This window comes from Chiloscyllium plagiosum, unplaced genomic scaffold, assembly GCF_037043375.1.
Source record: "Chiloscyllium plagiosum isolate Xiang-an unplaced genomic scaffold, Cpla_swu_hap1 HiC_scaffold_34, whole genome shotgun sequence".
NCBI lineage: Eukaryota > Metazoa > Chordata > Chondrichthyes > Orectolobiformes > Hemiscylliidae > Chiloscyllium > Chiloscyllium plagiosum.
In genome coordinates, this window is record NW_028270172.1 from 25,144,522 (window position 1) to 25,164,070 (window position 19,549).

The following is a 19,549-nucleotide window of genomic DNA, read 5'->3' on the forward strand; positions in this document are numbered from 1 at the left end:
TGTACATCTCTATGACTATATGCTGAAATGCTGGATTGAAATTTGTATCCACGATCTAATTCGGAGGTGAGAGTACTATCACGGTGCCAATGTGACACTTGCACAGCAGCTTCTAACATGATTGTGTGGGACGCAAAGAGTTCAGAATAAGCAGAACAACTTTTTGTTTCTTCTTCAGAAGCAAAGCTATGACCAATTGAACTAATGCAATACAAAAAACTGGTTCTTTCAAATACTTCTGAGTTCATTTATATATGAAACAAATCAATTCTATAACTTCAGAATTACTTTACCTGTAAATGTACAGAAATGTTTCTGCCCTGCTTGAGTGTTGATCTGCTAATTGGTAACTCGGTGTCAACCATTTGCGGTCCTGAACCAAGTCTCTGAAACCATCTCTGAGGGCAGCTGGGTCATTTGGGCGCGTGAAGTCTCTGTAAGAATAGCTGATAACATCTGCTATCTGGGATGGATTGTATCTGAAGGAAATTACATTCAAAGTTATTTTTGCATCTTACTTGGCAACCAAACAAACTTTCATGTTGCACAGAAACTATACTGCATTTATGTAATCTGCAGACCTAGAAGTGGAAAAAAAACATTTGAGGTTCTCTTTAGGCTCTGTTAAATGTTTTTCTCAGAGTTTGTAGAAGAGTGTCACCTTCAAAAAACAAAGGCAATTCTTCACATAGCAATTGGCAATGGCTAATCTTGTTTGTCTTGTACTATCCTGGTCCTCATGTGATCACAATAATAGATTTGTTGACTAGCAATTTTTGAGAAGATTTATAGCTCAGGTTGAGGTTCTGGATGTAGGTTTACTCGCTGTGCTGGAAAGTTTGTTTTCAGACTTTTCATCACCATATTAGGTAACATCATCAGTGAGCCTCCGGATGAAGGCTTCCAGCTCAGCGAGCAAACCTACATCCAGACTTGTTGACTATTCATAGCAGTTTATCTCTATCAACTAACTCCAACAGATCCAGATATCACTTGAGGAAAATCCACCAGTGGTGAAGAGCTTTGGGAAGCATAGATCTAAAATCACCAGTTAATCCCAAGAATGCTGCACTTGCCATGCCTTTTTACAAACTACTTAAACTTTTATTTAAAATATTATTTTATGAAAGAAACATTGAGAGGTGTTATAGTGTCTTCATAGTAACAAAGAGGAGGTAGTAGAGAAACCAATTCCTGTAAACTAAAGAATACTAGCACAAGAAAATGGAAGTCTCTACCTGGAAAAGCAAAGGGGGATTTAGTTAAGGAGAGAAGTGAAGTAAAATAGGTCATACATGATGATGTTAAGTTGAGACAGAATTGAACTTGACTATGATTCCTTTTTGGAGGAGAAAGTGAGGACTGCAGATGCTGGAGATCAGAGCTGAAAATGTGTTGCTGGAAAAGCGCAGCAGGTCAGGCAGCATCCAAGGAACAGGAGAATCGACGTTTCGGGCATAAGCCCTTCTTCAGGAATCAGGATTCCTAAAGAAGGGCTTATGCCCGAAACGTCGATTCTCCTGTTCCTGTGATTCCTTTTTCTACTTTAAACCCACCATTTCCTATTAACTCCACTTATACATCTGCAATACACGCTATCTTTGGTGCCCGCATGAAATATAGCCACTTGTTTTTAGTACTGGGAGATGGCTAACTCTTGTGGAAGTATACCACAGGAAAGAAAAGGTCTGAATGTAACGAAAATTAGAGCAAAAACGTACAATAAAAGGACAAAATACGTACATACCTGAAATGACTATAGGCATAATCCGACACCAACTTAAGGTAAGTTTCAGTAGTAATTCCGTCATCATTACCGAAAAAGTCAACTAGCTGAGCCCCTGACTCATCGTTGGTAAGTCCTATAATGTAAGGAACTTTCATATAGTTTCCTTTGAGGAGTGAATCCTGAGGTAGCTCTTTTAAGAAAACACCATCGACAACAGGAAGGAAGTTTGGCCCATGCTTCGACATGAGCACTGGGATATCGAGAAAAGATTCCACTGGTTTTGTTCGGAGACATTCCACCATCTTCACATTACTATCAGTTGGGCAATCCAATGCTTCAGCTAGTTGTTGGCTGGCAACAAGAGGGTCAAAGCTACCAGGATCTCCGATGAAATCTGTTACCAAAGCATTGCCACTACTGGAGATGGCTCTGTGAAAGAGGCCTCTGGATAAAGGCGACAAAAGCAGATAACTGACCGCTAACCCCCCAGCCCCATATCCAAACAATGTGATGGAGTTGGGATCTCCCCCAAAGTTCTGGATGTTGTGTTTTATCCACTGAAGAGCTTTGGTCATGTCCAAGAAACCAAAGTTGCCAGGAGCATTTACATCCAGAGTGCTGAGAAAGCCGAGAGGCCCAAGGCGATAGTTGAACTCCACCATTACAACCTGCAAAATGCAATTAATAGTATCACAGCACTTCCCATTCTGATTAAATCCCCATGTAATAGGCATTTAGAAGCAACTTTGGAACATCTTTCCTGTGTCAAAGTGATCAAATAAGAGGGAAATTAATAAAAACCTCTTGCTACTAATTCTAACACCAGCATCTTGTGAAAGATTTATAAATAATTTATTATGAATTATCTTTAATTTATCCCAATGCTTAATATGTTTTATCTTATTTTGGACTGAATTTCAACCACACTTTCTCTCACCCCACACCAGAAGGGAAATCTGGCTATTAAGTATAACTCTGAAGTAATTTCAAGATATGTTTTCCTTTATTCTTAAAATAACCATATTTCATTGCAAGAAATGCTAATCACAGAGTTCCTAAATAGATAACTGCTGAGACAGAATGGAGTGAGACTTTCAGCTCAATAGTAGCATTCCTTCCTCTGAAGTAGCAGGTGAAGATATTACTTCAGACAGTATCAACAAATGGAGACTAGAGTTCTAGCTCAGATTTCAGTGTTGGCATCTAGAGGGATTCTTGTGTTGAGTGGACGTTTCTACAGGTCACATGAATTGAATGGAGTGAGGGGGCATAAACATAAACATACAGCTTCCATTGTATATGAGAAGGCACCTAACTCAATTAGCTGGTTAAAAAGCTGCTCCTGGCCGTGGAAAAAACATTTGCATTATGTCCTGTTAATGAATCCACAACTACTTCTCCAATTTCACATTATGCTCCAATGGAAAAATGTGAAAATACCAGAATAATTATAACACTGCCTTTTGGTATTGTCTTATGTATTGTGCATGTGTGTATACAGTTGCTATAATGTGTGTTTCATCAATGCAAATGGGCTTCAACGCATTTGAAGAATTTAGATCGTTGCTGTGGTTCTGTTTGCCGAGCTGGAAGTTTTTGTTGCAAACGTTTCGTCCCCTGTCTAGGTGACATCCTCAATGCTTGGGAGCCTCCTGTGAAGCGCTTCTGTGGTGTTTCCTCCGGCATTTATAGTGGCCTGTCCCTGCCGCTTCCGGTTGTCAGTTTCAGCTGTCCGCTGTAGTGGCCAGTATGTTGCGTCCAGGTCTATGTGTTTGTTGTCTATGTGTCATCCACAAACTCCATCAACAAACACATAGACCTGGACCCAATATACCGGCCACTACAGCGGACAGCTGAAACTGACAACCGGAAGCGGCAGGGACAGGCCACTATAAATGCCAGAGGAAACACCACAGAAGCGCTTCACAGGAGGCTCCCAAACACTGAGGATGTCACCTAGACAGGGGACGAAACGTTTGCAACAAAAACTTCCAGCTCGGCGAACAGAACCACAGCAACGAGCACCCGAGCTACAAATCTTCTCACAAACTTTGAATTTAGATCGTTTGTAGAATGTGAACTTTCCTTACCTGTATTGGCTATAAAGCTATTTCAGTCCTATTAGGTTAAATTGTGCAGCAATTGCGTGGTTTTCCTATAGCATGACATCAGATGAGAACCGAGCTTCCATGTTAGATCAGAACTGACTCTCTCTATATATATTTGTGTGTGGGGGTATTTGGATTTATATACTCACATATATGAAATACACATCTACCAACTTTTCTTAAACTTGGGAATAGATTACAGCCAAATTCAAGTGGACAAATTAATTTAAACTTAATAACTTATTGAAGCCCTGAAATTTCTTCCAAAGAAGATAGCACACACCAGTAATTTAGTGCATATGATGTGCACAAAGAACAAAAAAATACAAATAAGCACCAAAATGGATCATGGAATTTTTCCATACCAAACTTAAGCCCATTGATTTGACAATCTTCAGCTCATGCCATGCCTTCAGTAAAAGATGGACATCATCTGCAATCCCTTTTTACCTGTCCATATGCTGCAAGATTCTTCATGTCATGTACCCCAGCTGCCCCAGACTGGAGGGAACCGTGATGAAAGTAAACCATAACGGGCAGAGATCGAGAACTGTTGCCTGTCTGTCACGAAAATAAATAAATGCTGTCAAAACTGAGTTGTAAGTAAGTATCTAGATAATTTTTGCACGAACAATTCTACCTATTGACAATCCATGTAAGTAACAACTAATTTACATTTTGACTTTTAAAAATTATTAAAGGACTTGCTTGAAAAGACTAACTATTCAATCTAGACTACTGAATTTAATTAGCAGAAAGTGAGGACTGCAGATGCTGGAGATCAGAGCTGAAAAATGTGTTTCTGGAAAAGCGCAGCAGGCATAAGAAGGGCTTATGCCCGAAACGTCGATTCTCCTGCTCCCTTGATGCTGCCTGACCTGCTGCACTTTTCCAGCAACACATTTTTCAGCTACTGAATTTAATGTCTGTTTTCTATTTATTGTGTGAAAATTTATTTTCTCTTGTTCTTTCAGTGCAGCAAAATATCTTTAAAGAGAATTGATCTATAGCAGTTTTCTAAATCCATTTAAGGTAGTTAAAGCAAAAGACTCAGAAGAGCAATGACAAGCATTTCTTTTACACCATGAGTTGTTATAATCTGTAATACAGTCTGATAGGGTGGTGGAATCAGGCAATTGGATAAATACTTAGAAACAAAATAGAATATTGTAAAGTTGTACAGAAAGAGCATGGAACTAATTGTAGAGCTCTCCCAAAGAGTCAGCAGTAACACAATTGATCAAATGGCCTATTCTGAACTAAATCACTCAACGTATGACAACGAGCAGGAGCAGGCCATTTAGCCCCTAAGCCTGCTCTGCTATTTGATAAAGTAACAGCTGATCTGATTATAATAACAAATCCACATTCCTGCCTATCCTTGATAGCCTTTCACCATGTGATTCCATGAGATTTTAATCAAGGAAAGACAAGATATAATGGATTTGTTCTGATGCTCAGATAGGCAACTGATCATTTCTAAGATGGAACAAGCACTAAACTATATCTAATCCTAAATCTTATATGTTTATAGCATGATTTGGAGGTGCTGGTGTTGGACTGGGGTGCCCAAAGTTAAAAATCACACAACACCAGGTTATAGTCCAACAGGTTTATTTAGAAGCACTAGCTTTTGGAGTGCTGCTCCTTAATCAGATGGTTGTGGAGTATAAGATTGTAAGACACAGAGTTTATAGCAAACGTTTACAGTGTAATATAACTGAAATTATATATTGAAAAAGATTTGGATTGTTTGTTAAGTCTCTCATCTTTTAGAATCAACTTGTTGGTTTCATTTCTTTCGTATGTAAATTCCAAAAGTTTGTTAAAGTTACCATCTCAAATGAACTTTAACAATAGGTGCCATGTTGGCCCAGATAATGCATTGAAGGTGTGAGGTGCCCTGCGTGAGGCTGTCTGTGCCACAATGTTCAGACTGATTCTAATCTGAAAAAGGGATTTACAGAATCTTACATGTATCCATGTGGTTTTTGGGCAAAATAAAATATAATTCTGCAAGTACTAATTCACCCCACAAACTTATGTGTGTGTGTTTGCATGTGGGTGTGTGTGCGTGTGCGCGAAGGGGTATGAGTGTCTGTGAAAGTGTATGTGTATGTGTGTGAGTGCGAAGGGGTATAAGTCTCCAAGAGGATGCATGTGTGAGTATGAGAGTGTATGTGTGAGCGTATGAGAGAGCATCTGCGTGATTGTATGGGTCTGTAGGAGGGTGTGTGTGTCTGTCTGTCTGTCTGTCTGTCTGTAGGAGTGTCTGTATGTGTGTGTAGTGCCGTGGGGTCACCTGTAGTGTGACATGAACCCAAGGTCCCAGTTAAGGCCGTCCCCATGGGTACCGAACTTGGCTATCAGCCTCTGCTCGGGCACTTTGCATTGTTGCCTGTCCTGAAGTCCACCTTAGAGAATGGTCACCCAAAGGTCCAAGATCGAATGTCCTGGACCGCTGAAGTGTTCTCCGACTAGAAGGGAACACTCCTGTCTGTTGATTGTTGTGTGGTGTCCATTCATCCGTTGCCATAGCCTCTGTTTAGTCTCAACAATGTACCATTGTTGCCTCAGAGCATCCTTGCCTGCAGCGTATGAGATAGACAACGTTGGCCAAGTCACACGAGTATCTGCCATATACATGGTGGGAGGTGTCCTCATGTGTAATGGTGATATCCATGTCAACACTCTGACATGTCTTGCAGCGTCTACTGTGACAAGGTGTTGCCCTGAAAGACGGACAGTTTGCTGCAAACAATGATCTGTTTGAGGTTTGATGGTTGTTTACAGGCAAGAGGTAGAGGCGTGGGGAAGGTCTTGGCGAGGTGCTCATCCTCATTGATAATGTGTTGCAGGCTGAGAAGAACATAGCGTAGTTTTTCGGCTCCTGGGAAATACTGGACAATGAAGGGTACCCCGTCGGTTGCAACTTGTAACTGTCTCGCTGTGGCATGTCGGAACTGGCGGTCGATGAGTTGAGCATTGTTCCCTGTTCTTATGAGGGCATCCTTGAGTACTTCCAAGTGCTCATCATGTTCCTCCTCCTCTGAACAGATCCTGTGTATGCATTAGGTTTGTCCATAGGGGATGGCTGTCTTAATATGTTTTGGGTGGAAGCTGAAGAAGTGTAGTATCGTGAAGTTGTCCGTGGGTTTGCGATAAAGTGAGGTGCTGAGGTACCCATCCTTTATAGTAGGTTAATTCATTTTTTTTTATGGTTAGTCCATTTTACCCAAAATGCAGACCAAAACTGACTGAAATGTTTTCGATTGGAAATCTGTAAACCCTATGGTGAGTGAGTGACAGGAAAAGGAAGAAGAATCAGAGGGACAAGAGAAGGCCATTCAGCCCCTCACACCTATTCAAGCAAATCATGGCTGATCTGGTATCTTAATTCAATCAGGGTGTCATTGAATTTCGACACATATATGAACTTTCTTTTTTTCTGCAAATGGGATTTCGTGGATCTGTCACAGGAAAATGCTTAGAACTGGAACATCTTTCATATCTTCGGGTAACAGAATCCAAAATTTGCTGTTGGGGAACAGGCCAAATGCCTCTTTAATCTACTTCGATAGTGTATAAATTATCATTAGCAACACCTGGGTTCTCGGGACAGATGAGAACTGGACACTATACCAGCACAAACTTGTAACTTTTATTAAATCTTAACACTATGTACCCAGGGATAATTGAGCAGGACTTCACTAGAATCTGCCTCCATCAGGCTTCTATCCATGTGATCTGATATCATTTGATATCGCTGATGTCTAGTGAATAACTCATAGCCATTAATCCAATATACAAGTAATGTGGTTTATCCATATCTTCATAAATCTGCAATATATTTTGGCTATGTTTTTGGACTCCAGAAAAGACTGAACAATGTCAACTCTGGCATGCTAATTCGCATTATCTACAACAGAAGGACACAGCTGCTCCCGAAATCTAATAAGTTCGAAACTAAACTGGGTGAAAACAATACCTGAAATTGTATGGGGCCTTTGGCTGTGGGTTAGAGGTAGAGAGGTTTGAGCAATGACATTGAAACACAGCATAGATAGTACCCATTCCTGTCCTTGTGTCAAGAGTAGGAAAGTTTGTAGATGATCCTGCCACACAGAGGCCAATGCGACCAGTTAAGATGGCTAGTAAGGAGCCTTTCCTGGCATCTTATTAGCAGCAGGGTGGGCCTTTGCCATGATGTGGTGACTGTCCAGTCTCTTTTATGGGCTCTCTTGGGGGACGAATTGAGACATCTGGGCAGTAATGGTTAACCCTATTGCATTAGTGCTGACTGCCCTCAGTAACCCACCTTTCATTTCAGCAGCATCTGCCTGACTGACCCAGATGCCAAGAGACTCCACTTGTACGACTTTGTCCTCTAAGTTCAACCCTAGCAGTGGCAACAACTCTTGAAGGTACTGCAGAGCTGCCAGCCTAACAATTTGGCCAGCAGGTTTTGGATCAGGCCACTGATCTTATTTGAAAGGCAGCCTGGGGTGTCACCATAAAATAGCACCCTCAAGATCCACTGCTAAACAAAGCAGGTTTGCTCCTCTGCCTTCCCGAACATTTGGCCCCTGAAAAATCACTGTCCATATTTCAATGAGTGAATGGAGCAAGATCCCAAGATGGATTATTTTCCAGCTGTTTTGTGACATGGCCTCTGAATTTTAGACATGATATTTGGTGAGTGCAGCTGTTTGAGATACATCAATACTATAATTCCAAAAGCTCTCTACAAGCAGGATATTTCTCACATCATGCATGAGTTTGTTGTAGTACAATTGATAGATTATTTGCAATGATTAGTCAATTATGCAGCCATGGGCGGCTCAGTGGTTAGCACTGTTGCCTCACAGTGCCAGAGACCCGGATTCATTTCCCGCCTCAGGCGACTGACAATGTGGAGATTACACATTCTCCCCATGTCTGCGTGGATTTCCTCCGGGTGCTCTGGTTTCCTCCCACAGTCCAAAAATGTGCGGGTTAGGTGAATTGGCCATGCTAAATTGCCCGTAGTATTAGGTGAAGGGGTCTGGGTGGGTTGCGCTTCGGCGGGTCGGTGTGGACTTATTGGGCCGAAGGGCCTGTTTCCTCACTGTAAGTAATCTAATCTAATCTAATAGCACTTTTCTCTTGAAGTTTACAACAGGACCTCTCCTGCAAACTAAGGTAGCTGTTGGAAGGCAAGAGGGATAAATAACAGCTGCAAAGACCAGCTTCATAGTGGGTTGATCCATTTTAGTTTTGTTACCACATAACACAATTTTTCTAATCTTGGCACTTATTATTTGAGGAAAATGCCCTACTGAGGCCCAATGCCTACCCAAAATGGAGGAGGCCAAAACAAATGGATGACACATCATGAAAGGAGTTAACCTGGCTCTTTCCAGGCAGCACAGTGGTACAGTAGTCAGCACTGCTGCCTCACAGCACCAGGGATCTGGGTTCAGTTCCATCCTTGGGTGACTGGTGGACTTCTGTGTGGAATTTGCACACTCTGCGTGAATTTCCTCCAGGTGCTCTGGTTTCCTCCCATACTCCAAAAATGTGCCAGTTAGGTGGATTAGCTATGTTAAATTGCCCATAGTGCCCAGAGATGTGCATAGTAGATAGATTATTGGAAATGTGGGATTACAGGGATAGAGTAGAGGAGTGAGTCTGGATGGGATGTTCTTTGGAGATTCATTGTGGACTCAATAGGCCAAATGGCCTGCTTCCACACTCAATGTATTCTATGATTTTCTCTCTCCCATTCCTCCCTCTGACTGAGTATAATTGACTTGGGTTGATCTGAATATGATGTTTTAAATGTTAAGATAGATATTGGAAATCTATTTCCTCTGATAGAAAAACAAGATCAAGGGACCATAATCTTAAATTTTGAACAAGGCCATTCAACATGAAAATAGGAAAAAAAAGGCTGTGGGTGTGATGCCTCATTAGTAGCTTTCAAGGTTGAGATATATAGATGTTTTTTAGGGCAACATATCAAGAGACTATGAAACAAATGTCAGAAACATTGATTTCATGTGCATATCATTCATGGTCTTACCAAATTGTCAAACATATTCAAATATATCACCAGAATAGCCTACACCTTTTCCAATGCTCCTGTCTCTCCTTACTGAGCTCCATTTGTCATGGAATATTGTCTTGCAGTGTTACAGAAATAAGAACCCACCTTTCTTATTTATCTAGAACTTTTTGCACTATATAGTTCTCCTTCATCCCCGTTATTTTTCCGCTCATTTCTACTGCCTTGCAACAGTGTAGGTTCAAATAACATGTCAGTGCAGATTTGTTTTTTGGCAAGGGGTTAATAGATTATAACCTCAATGAATACTCTGCTGACTGCAAAAAGACTACCAGAACTAGAAGAAAATGTAATTGAAAGTAATGGAATTGAAGTACTGTTAAAAAAAAATAAAATGCCAATGCATACAACATTTCAAGGAAAAGGTCTTGCACTTATACAAAGTTGATATCTACCATAGATGATCCCATAACACTTTACTGTCACTGAAGTATCTTTGCAGTGTAGTCACTGCTAAGTAGAAAACACAGCAGTCAGTTAGTACAGACCCAACAAACAGTAAGGAGATAATGATCAGATAATCTGTTGATTAGACTGATGTGGAAACAGGCCCTTCAGCCCAATAAGTCCACACTGATCCTCTGAAGAGTAACCCACCCAGACCTATTCCTCTATTAACTTACATTTACTCCTGACTAATGCACCTATCTACACACAGACATTCACCCAAGGTTGGAATTGAACCCAGGTCCCTGGTGCTGTGAGGCTGCAGTGCTAACCACTGAGCCAACGTGCCGCCCATGTTCTTAGAGTCAGAGTCATAGAGATGTACAGCATGGAAACAGACCCTTCAGTCCAACCCATCCATGCCGACCAGATATCCCAACCCAATCTAGTCCCACCTGCCAGCACCCAGCCCATATCCCTCCAAACCCTTCCTATTCATATACCCATCCAAATGCCTCTTAAATGTTGCAATTGTACCAGCCTCCACCACTTCCTCTGGCAGCTCATTCCATACACATACCACCCTCTGCGTGAAAAGTTGCCCCTTAGGTCTCTTTTAAATCTTTCCCCTCTCACCCTAAACCTATGCCCTCTAGTTCTGGACTTCTCGATCCCAGGGAAAAGACATTGCCTATTTACCCTATCCATGCCCCTCATAATTTTGTAAACCTCTATAAGATCACCCCTCAGCCTCCAACGCTCCAGGGAAAACAGCCGCAGCCTGTTCAGCCTCTCCTAATAGCTGAAATCCTCCAACCCTGGCAACATCCTTGTAAATCTTTTCTGAACCCTTTTAAGTTTCACAACATCTTTGCAATAGGAAGGAGACCAGAATTGCATGCAATATTCCAACAGTGGCCTAACCAATGTCCTGTACAGTCACAACATGACCTCCCAACTCCTGTACTCAATATTCTGATCAATAAAGGAAAGCATACCAAACGCCGCCTTCACTATCCTATCTATCTGCGACTCCACTTTCAAGGAGCTATGAACCTGCACTCCAAGGTCTCTTTGTTCAGCAACACTCCCTAGGACTTTACCATTAAGTGTATTAGTCCTGCTAAGATTTGCTTTCCCAAAGCAAATCTGAATTAAACTCCATCTGCCACTTCTCAGCCTATTGGCCCATCTGGTCAAAATCCTGTTGTAATCTGAGGTAACCCTCTTCGCTGTCCACTACACCTCCAATTTTGGTGTCATCTGCAAACTTACTAACTGTACCTCCTTTGCTCGCATCCAAATCATTTATGTAAATGACAAAAAATAGAGGACCCAGCACTGATCCTTGTGGCACTCCACTGGTCACAGGTCTCCAGTCTGAAAACCAACCCTCCACCACCATCCTCTATCTTCTAACTTTGTGCCAGTTCTGTATCCAAATAGCTAGTTCTCTCTGTATTTCCTGAGATCTAACCTTGCTAATCAGCGTCCCATAGGAAACCTTGTTGAACGCCTTACTGAAGTCCATATAGATTACATCTGTCACTTTGCCTTCATCAATCTTTTTTGTGACTTGCTCAAAAAACTCAATCAAGTTTGTGAGACATGATTTCCTATGCACAAAACTATGTTGACTATCCCTAATCAGTCCTTGCCTTTCCAAATACATGTACATCCTGTCCCTCAGGATTCCCTCCAACAACTTGCCCACCACTGACATCAGGATCACAGGTCTATAGTTCCCTGGCTTGTCCTTACCACCCTTCTTAAACAGTGGCACCACGTTAGTCGACCTTCTGGCACCTTACCTGTGACTATCAATGATACAAATATCTCAGCAAGCGGCCTAGAAATCACTTCTCTAGCTTCCCACAGAGTTCTCGGGTACACCTGATCAGGTCCTGGGGATTTATCCACCTTTATGCATTTCAAGACATCCAGCACTTCCTCCGCTATAATATGGACATTTTGCAAAATGTCACCATCTATTTCCCTACAGTCTATATCTTCCATATCCTTTTCCTCTTGCTGAGATATTAGTTAAGGACTAATTATTGGCCAGGACACCAGGATTAAATCCCTTTTTCTTCTTCAAAGTAATGCCATAGGATCTTTTATATCCAACTCAGACTGCAGGCAAAGTCTCGGCTTGTTATCTCATACAACAGACAGCACTTTGGACAATACAACTGCACTGGGCTGTCAGCCTTGATTTTGTGCTCAAGTACTTCGTGTGGGACTTGAAACCCTGTCATCTGCCTTAATGAAAGAAGTGCTTCCATTGAACCTTATCTTTAATATGCTGTAAAAATTGATATGCAGGCTTTCACAATGGTTCACATGATCTTCATTTGAGGTGATTAGACAGTGTGAGCTGAGATAAAGTCATGAGTACTCACACTGTAATCTTCGTAGAAATATTAGGCAATAACCTATTCTGTAAAGCGCAGTGCAGACAGGATTCATAGCATTAACAAAACCTTTCCTACCCCGATTGGTGCATAGACATTGAGGTAGAGACAATCTTCACTCGTGCGGTTGATTTTGTCAGGTAACTCAGTCGGAGACTGTGGGCAGGCAGGTCCCAACTCTGTAGCATCCAAGATCCCATTCCATGGTCTGGATTCCTCAGGGGGCTGCCAAAGAAACACCATAATAAAAGGGAGAATCCCATTAGCTAGTTTCATTCACTGTTCCTGCCTGACGTATGATTAGATACAGACTGCAAATCTTACGATAAGCTGACATCTAAGGAGGACATGGGGTCAGGTAGGAAAGCATTGGAATAGTTGAGTATGGAATTATTAGAATTAGATGAACAAAAGCTTAGTCAAAAAAGGTACGATTTAAGGACAATCTCAAGAGGACAGTAAGGTTTAGGAAAGAAATACTGGTACTTTGGGGTCTGGGCAGTTGAAGACATGATTGCCAATGATAGAGTAATGGAGATCAGGGTTGTATAATTACACATGGAGGAGCACAAAAATCTCAGATGGTAGGGCAAGAAAAGATTACAGCTAAGCTAAGTGGAGCCAATGAGAAATTTGGAAATCTGAGTTAGAATTTTAAAATCGAGGCTTTTCCAGATTGAGAGTTAGTATAGGATAGCAAGTCATGAATGAATATGAATTGGAATGAGCCAAGGTAGACAGGACAAGGCTGGATAAGCTAAAGTTTATGATGGTGGAAAATGGGAGACTTGCAGAAGGGCCTTAGTATGATCACATCTAGAGGTAACAAATACATATACAGTTTAGTGGTTTCCATGGAAGTTAGCGTGAGGCAGAGACCAAATGAGCAGATTTCACAGAATCCCTACAGTATGGAAGCAGGCTATTCAGCCCATCGAGTCTCCACCGACCCTCCAAAGATCATCCCACTCAGATGTCCCCTTCCAACCTACCCCTGTAACCCTGCATTTCCCATAGCTAATCCACCAGCCTGCACATCCCTGAACACTATGGGCAATTTAGCATGGTCAATCCACCTAACCTGCACATCTTTGGACTCTGAGAAGAAATCAGAGCACCTGGTGAAAACCCACACAGACATGAGGAGAATGATATTAAAGAAGTGAAAGTAATCTTCATTCCAACTCTTTCTCCACAGGTGCTGCCTGACCTGATGACTATTTAAAGCATGTTTCAAATTTGCTTTTGCATTGTGTGCATTTAGGGATATATTGCACTTGGAGGGAGTTCAATGGATATTTACAAGAAAGTTGCCTGGAGAAATTGGGATTTACTTATAAAGAGAACTCACAAAACAGGCTAGTATTCCCTGGAATTTAGATGGTTAGTGTTGTATTTATTTGAAGTTTTCAAGACATTAAAAAGAACTGAAAGAGTAGATCACCAAATGCTATTTCCACTAGTTGGGAAGTCTAAAAATAGGAGTCAGAACCTATGTATTAAAACTAGACCTTCCTTCAGTGAAATTAGGACAAGCATCTTTGCACAGGGTGCTGGAAATTTGGATTTGTCTTTCGTAAACAGCAACTGTTGCTTGATCAACAGTTCACTTTAAATCTGAGATTATTAGTAACAAAAATCTATCAAAGAATAAAGGGTTTGGAGCAAGGCATAATTTGGCTGCAGATTAGCCATTGTGTCATTGAATGGAAGAACAGGCTTCAGGGACACAAGGCGAAAGTGGATACTGCAGATGCTGGAGATTAGAATCGAGTTTAGAGTGGTGCTGGAAAAGCACAGCAAGTCAGGCAGCATCCGAGGAGCAGGAAAATTGACGCTTCAGGCAGAAGCCCTTCATCAGGAACACAAGGCCTGTTCTTCTGGAGCAGTCATTATCCCAGTGTAGTATGGGAGTTCTTTATGGGGACCCTGTAAAATTCCATTATGAAAGAATTACCCTGGGAAATTGAATCTTTCGGTAAAAACAAAACAAGCTTTGACAAAGGGTCAGTTAGACTCGAAATGTCAGCTCTTTTCTCTCCTTACAGATGCTGCCAGACTTGCTGAGATTTTCCAGCATTTTCTCTTTTTTGGAAATTGAATATTTTGTTTGGCAATTTCTACGCTGCAGAAACCCCCAAAGTTTCCATTTAAATCAGAGTGTTCTGACTAAATGAAGTAGATAGTTACTCAGGAAAAGTTAGACATTAAATACAGAGTCTAACTCCTGTGCAACTATTTAACAGACCTCATGGTTATCTCACACACCCTAACTATGCTTCTCCTGACAACTTACCCAGACCTCCCCCCTCCCCCAACTCTAGCCTGATACACCCAGGCCCTAAGACATCTGCCTCAGGATTGAACACCCCCAAACTTTAACTTGACTCCTGCCCACCACCCCCAGCCCTAGCATCTGACAACCCAATCTGGCTACCTGACTCCCACTCGACCTTCACCAGTCTCTCGTCCTGATGCCTCAGCCATGACATCAACCACCCATCCCCCTCTCTCCACTGGCCCAGACCCAGGGAGTCTTGTTGAGTGTGGATCTAGGAGTTCCCTCATAGCTGGAGAGGGACATAGAGTTGTCAACAAGAGTAGAGAAATTATGGCAGATGTATTATAGGAATAGGGGTCTCTCAGTGATATTCCTGTCTGATTTTGATGTGTTTCCCACCTCCCAACAGACTTTGAAGACTCTGCTCCCTTAAGATATTTTATGATGTTCAGGATCTAAAGCAGGAGACATACAAGAAGTCTTTATTTCAAAAGTGAGGACATGAGGAAGAGGAGGTTAAGTTAGGTTGCATAGTTTGGACTGATAAGGAATAAGATAGAAAAGCTCATAATAAAACTGACCTTTGATAAATCACTAATGAAAGATAAAAATAATTAAACAATGATATAGATGCCAATAAGGTTCAAATTTGAAAGAGGCTAATCAGTTATGTTTTTAGAGATTCTGAAGAAAACGCTAATTATTTCTTGACGTTGTCATGAGGATGTAAACCCCTTGGGTTCGCACAGAATCCCTACAGTGTGGGAACAGACCCTTGGGCCCAACAAGTCCACACTGACCCTCCGAAGAGTAACCCATCCAGACCTATTCCCTTACCCTATTATCCTGTATTCAACTGCGGCTAATGCATCTAACCTACACATCCCTGAACACTATGGGCAATTTAGCACGGCCAATTCACCTAACTTGCACATCTTTGGACTGTGGGAGGAAACCCATGCAGACACAGGGAGAATGTGCAAACTCCACACAGTCGCCAGAGGCTGGAATCAAACCCAGGTCCTGGCTGCTGTGAGGCAGCAGTGCTAACCACTGAGCCACCATTGCTTATTTTCTTGTAGAAAAAGGAAGAAAACTGAAGGGACCATTTCAGAATGACACAGCAGTGATGGCAGTGGTCAATTCGGAGACTTACCTTGAATCGGAGACCTCCAACTGGTGGGGAGGCATAAGGAATTTTCAAAAAAACTTGCAGGAATCCTCCTAAGAAATCTTGAACATTGAAACCTTAAGAAAGAATTGCAGAGAGGTTCATGATTACGAGCATGATTAGAACTAGAGTGTGCACACCATTACATTGGCCTAGCCCATATATGCAGAAGTCTGTGGGCTGAAAAATCTGTCTGTTCAACTACATGAAGACACACGGAAGAAGTTCATGATTCTGAATATATGCCATGTTCCACCTGATGGACAGCCAACTACAACTCATTGCACTATGCAATGGAAGTTTTCCAAACTTTTTTTCCATAAGTGTGAACTTTAGCTCAATGAATAGCATGCTCATATCAGTAAAAACGTTATGGTGGATGTTGCACTATAAAGAACTAAGCCCATGTTCTAGTCTGACGCTCCCAGTGTAGGGCTGAAGAATCAAGAAATTTTTTTATAGGACTAAGGGAATTTACAGCTGCAGACATCATCCATCTTTTGCTGTTCCCTGCTTTTGGCAAAACATGAAGCCCCATCATGTACAGATGCAGCATTAATATTAAAATGAACTCAAATACTGTATTATTGATTTCAACATTGGATCTAGAATCTTTTACTATTGTTAGGCAGAAATAGATAGATTCTTGATTACCAAGGCAGATGAAAGATTGTTGGGGATATGCAGGAATGTTGAGATGAGTTAAAATCCTTTCAACCATGGTCTTATTGATTGAAGGTGCAGGCTGAAAAGGCTGAGTGACTTATTCTTGCTCCCTGTTTGTATGTAACACTTAGATGGACATATGAGCACTTATACTTCCATTTAATAGTTATGTCTTGAATATAGATGAAATACTGACGCTGTGAAATGTTTATCTCAATAGGAGGTAAGGATTTATTGTTGCAGATTCTGAGTTCTGTCCTGCACTTTCAGTTTCCAGCTTTTCAGATCTATTTTGCATGAAAATAAACCATAAAATTGTTGAATTTTCCAAGAAAGAAGGTACATTTATGCCACTTTTAATGGCCTTAGCATCTCACATTCTTTACCAGCAAAGAAGTGTTGTTGTAATATAGAAAACAAAGCAGCCTATTCGCACATCATAAGTTCCACAAAACAGCACTGAGATATTACCCAGATAATTTGATCTTGTGATTTATGCATATTAAATTTTGACCAAGGCACTGGGGAGAACCTTCTTTGTCATGGAATGTCTTTTGTCTACCCAAGAGGTCGGATCGGAACCTCGATCTAATCTCTCATCTGAAAATTAGCATGTCGGACAGTGCGGCACTTCCTCAGCGGTGCACTGGAGTGCCAGCCTGGATTATGTGTCAATGTCTCTGAAATGGGACCGAAATCTATGCACTGGAAGTATTTAGTAATTTATATATTTTTTAAAAAATTCCCTCAGCTATTTTCAATTGAACGAATTAATATTTCAGAGGCCTTATTATTTCAGAAACAGACAAACCATTGTATACCAATCCGGAAAGAGAGAAAAGTGAACCAGGTCACAAAAACACACTTTGATTTGCCAAAGCCAGATCCTTAGACAGAGAGTGATGCTCTATCATTTGAATCAGTCCCAGCCTGGAGAGTGCGACCTACTTTTGAAAACTGCCCTTTAACTAATTGACATTTGACACAACATTTTGTATGTTCAATCACTGATAATAAACAAATATCTTTTAGACCAGTTTGAAAGGCAACATTAACAAGTTTCATATTTTGAGCAATTTAAAACATGGTAGCAACAAACTGAAAATATGCCAGGCCAGATCTAGAATTTTCTTTACATATTCTGCCTTGAGCATACTCTGGCTGAGTTTATTTTGTTTGGACGAGAATTAGTATGGACTTCTGAAATATTCCTGCCAGTTTGTCTACTGGCCTTTTATCTAGCTGGCTATCATTCAAAGCCTTACCTCAGTCAGTCGACAAGTAAACCTACCTGAACAGACATTTATTTTTGTCCCAGTCTCAGTGGCTACGAGGCAGGAAACCACTCATCCCTGCCAGTCAGAATGAAGGTCACAGGCTTTGATATTTTCAGTTTTCTTTATCTAAAGAGTGCTTCATTTAGCTGACATGCTCATCCCAATGGACCCACGAGGGGTCCAAATTTGTAATGGGGGAAGACTTGCATTTATGTAGCACCTGTCATGGCCTCAGCATGCCCCTCAGCTGTTGACGGTTCATGAAATACTTTTGGACCGTAGTCACTGCAGTAATGTGGGAAACACTGTGGCCAACTTGTGCACAGCAAGATCCCAAATGTGATTGTGTTGTAATGATCAGAAAATCTGCTGGTTGAGAGATTTATTAGATGGTTAGGACATAGAGAGAAAACTCCCCTGCACTTCTTCAAGTTATTATCATGGAATCGTTTATGTCCCGTGGAAAGGTCAACTAGGATCTTGGTTTAATATCTATCCCCAAGAGAGTGTCACAGTAATGCAGCTTTCCCTGAGAACTGCACTCAGGTGCTGGCTTGCATTATGAACTCAAGACTGTGGAAAGAAATTTAAACCACATTCATTTGCCTGTTGTTTAATGCTTCTGGCAGGTGGGATGCCCATGAGAACATAAGCAGATACTTTTGTATTTCCTCCTTTGTTCGGTATTTCCTGCTGTTAATTAACTTAAGCTGTTATCCTCTACCTTCCTTCCAGTTTCGCCTGTTTCCTTCGGTATCCCTGATTTCCTTCACTTCTTCATTGGTGGCCATGCTTTCAGCTATCGAGGTACTAAACTTGGGAATTTCCTCTCAAAATTCTTTGCCTCTCTGAACAGTCTGTGGCTGTTTTCCCTGGAGCGTCGGGGGCTGAGGGGTGACCTTATTGAGGTTTACAAAATTGTGAGGGGCATGGATAGAGTAAATAGACAATATCTTTTCCCTGGGGTCGGGAAGTCCAGAACTAGAGGGCATAGGTTTAGGGTGAGACGGGAAAGATATAAAAGAGATCTAAGGGGCAACTTTTTCACACAGAGGGTGGTACATGTATGGAATGAGCTGCCAGAGGAAGTGGTGGAGGCTGGTACAATTGCAACATTTAAGAGGCATTTGGATGGGTATATAAATAGGAAGGGTTTGGAGGGATATGGGCCAGGTGCTGGCAGGTGGGACTAGGATGAGTTGGGATATCTGGTCAGCAAGGATGAGTTGAACAGAAGGGTCTGTTTCCATGCTGTACATCTCTATGACTCTATGACTCTGGCTCTGTCTCCTCCTTTGCGATGCTCCTAAAACCTTTAGCTTTGATCAAGCTTTCAGTTGCCTACCCTAGTGTCGTCTTGGCATCATTTTTTTTTGTTGGGTTATGCTCCTGTGAAGGTCCTTGTAATGT

General features: G+C 41.5%; 1 protein-coding gene across 1 annotated transcript in view; it reads right to left on the minus strand.

Moving 5' to 3' along the window:
- The window catches only part of LOC148141130 (uncharacterized), a 64,602-nt gene that overhangs the window by 8,021 nt on the left and 37,032 nt on the right, over positions 1-19,549 (minus strand). The window contains exons 12-16 of the mRNA XM_087978559.1: positions 16,182-16,273; positions 12,823-12,969; positions 4,288-4,398; positions 1,748-2,397; positions 294-479 (exon numbers count right to left, since the gene is read on the minus strand). Of these exons, the coding sequence (XP_087834685.1) occupies positions 294-479; positions 1,748-2,397; positions 4,288-4,398; positions 12,823-12,969; positions 16,182-16,273 (1,186 nt within the window). The remainder of the gene's footprint in view (positions 1-293; positions 480-1,747; positions 2,398-4,287; positions 4,399-12,822; positions 12,970-16,181; positions 16,274-19,549) is intronic.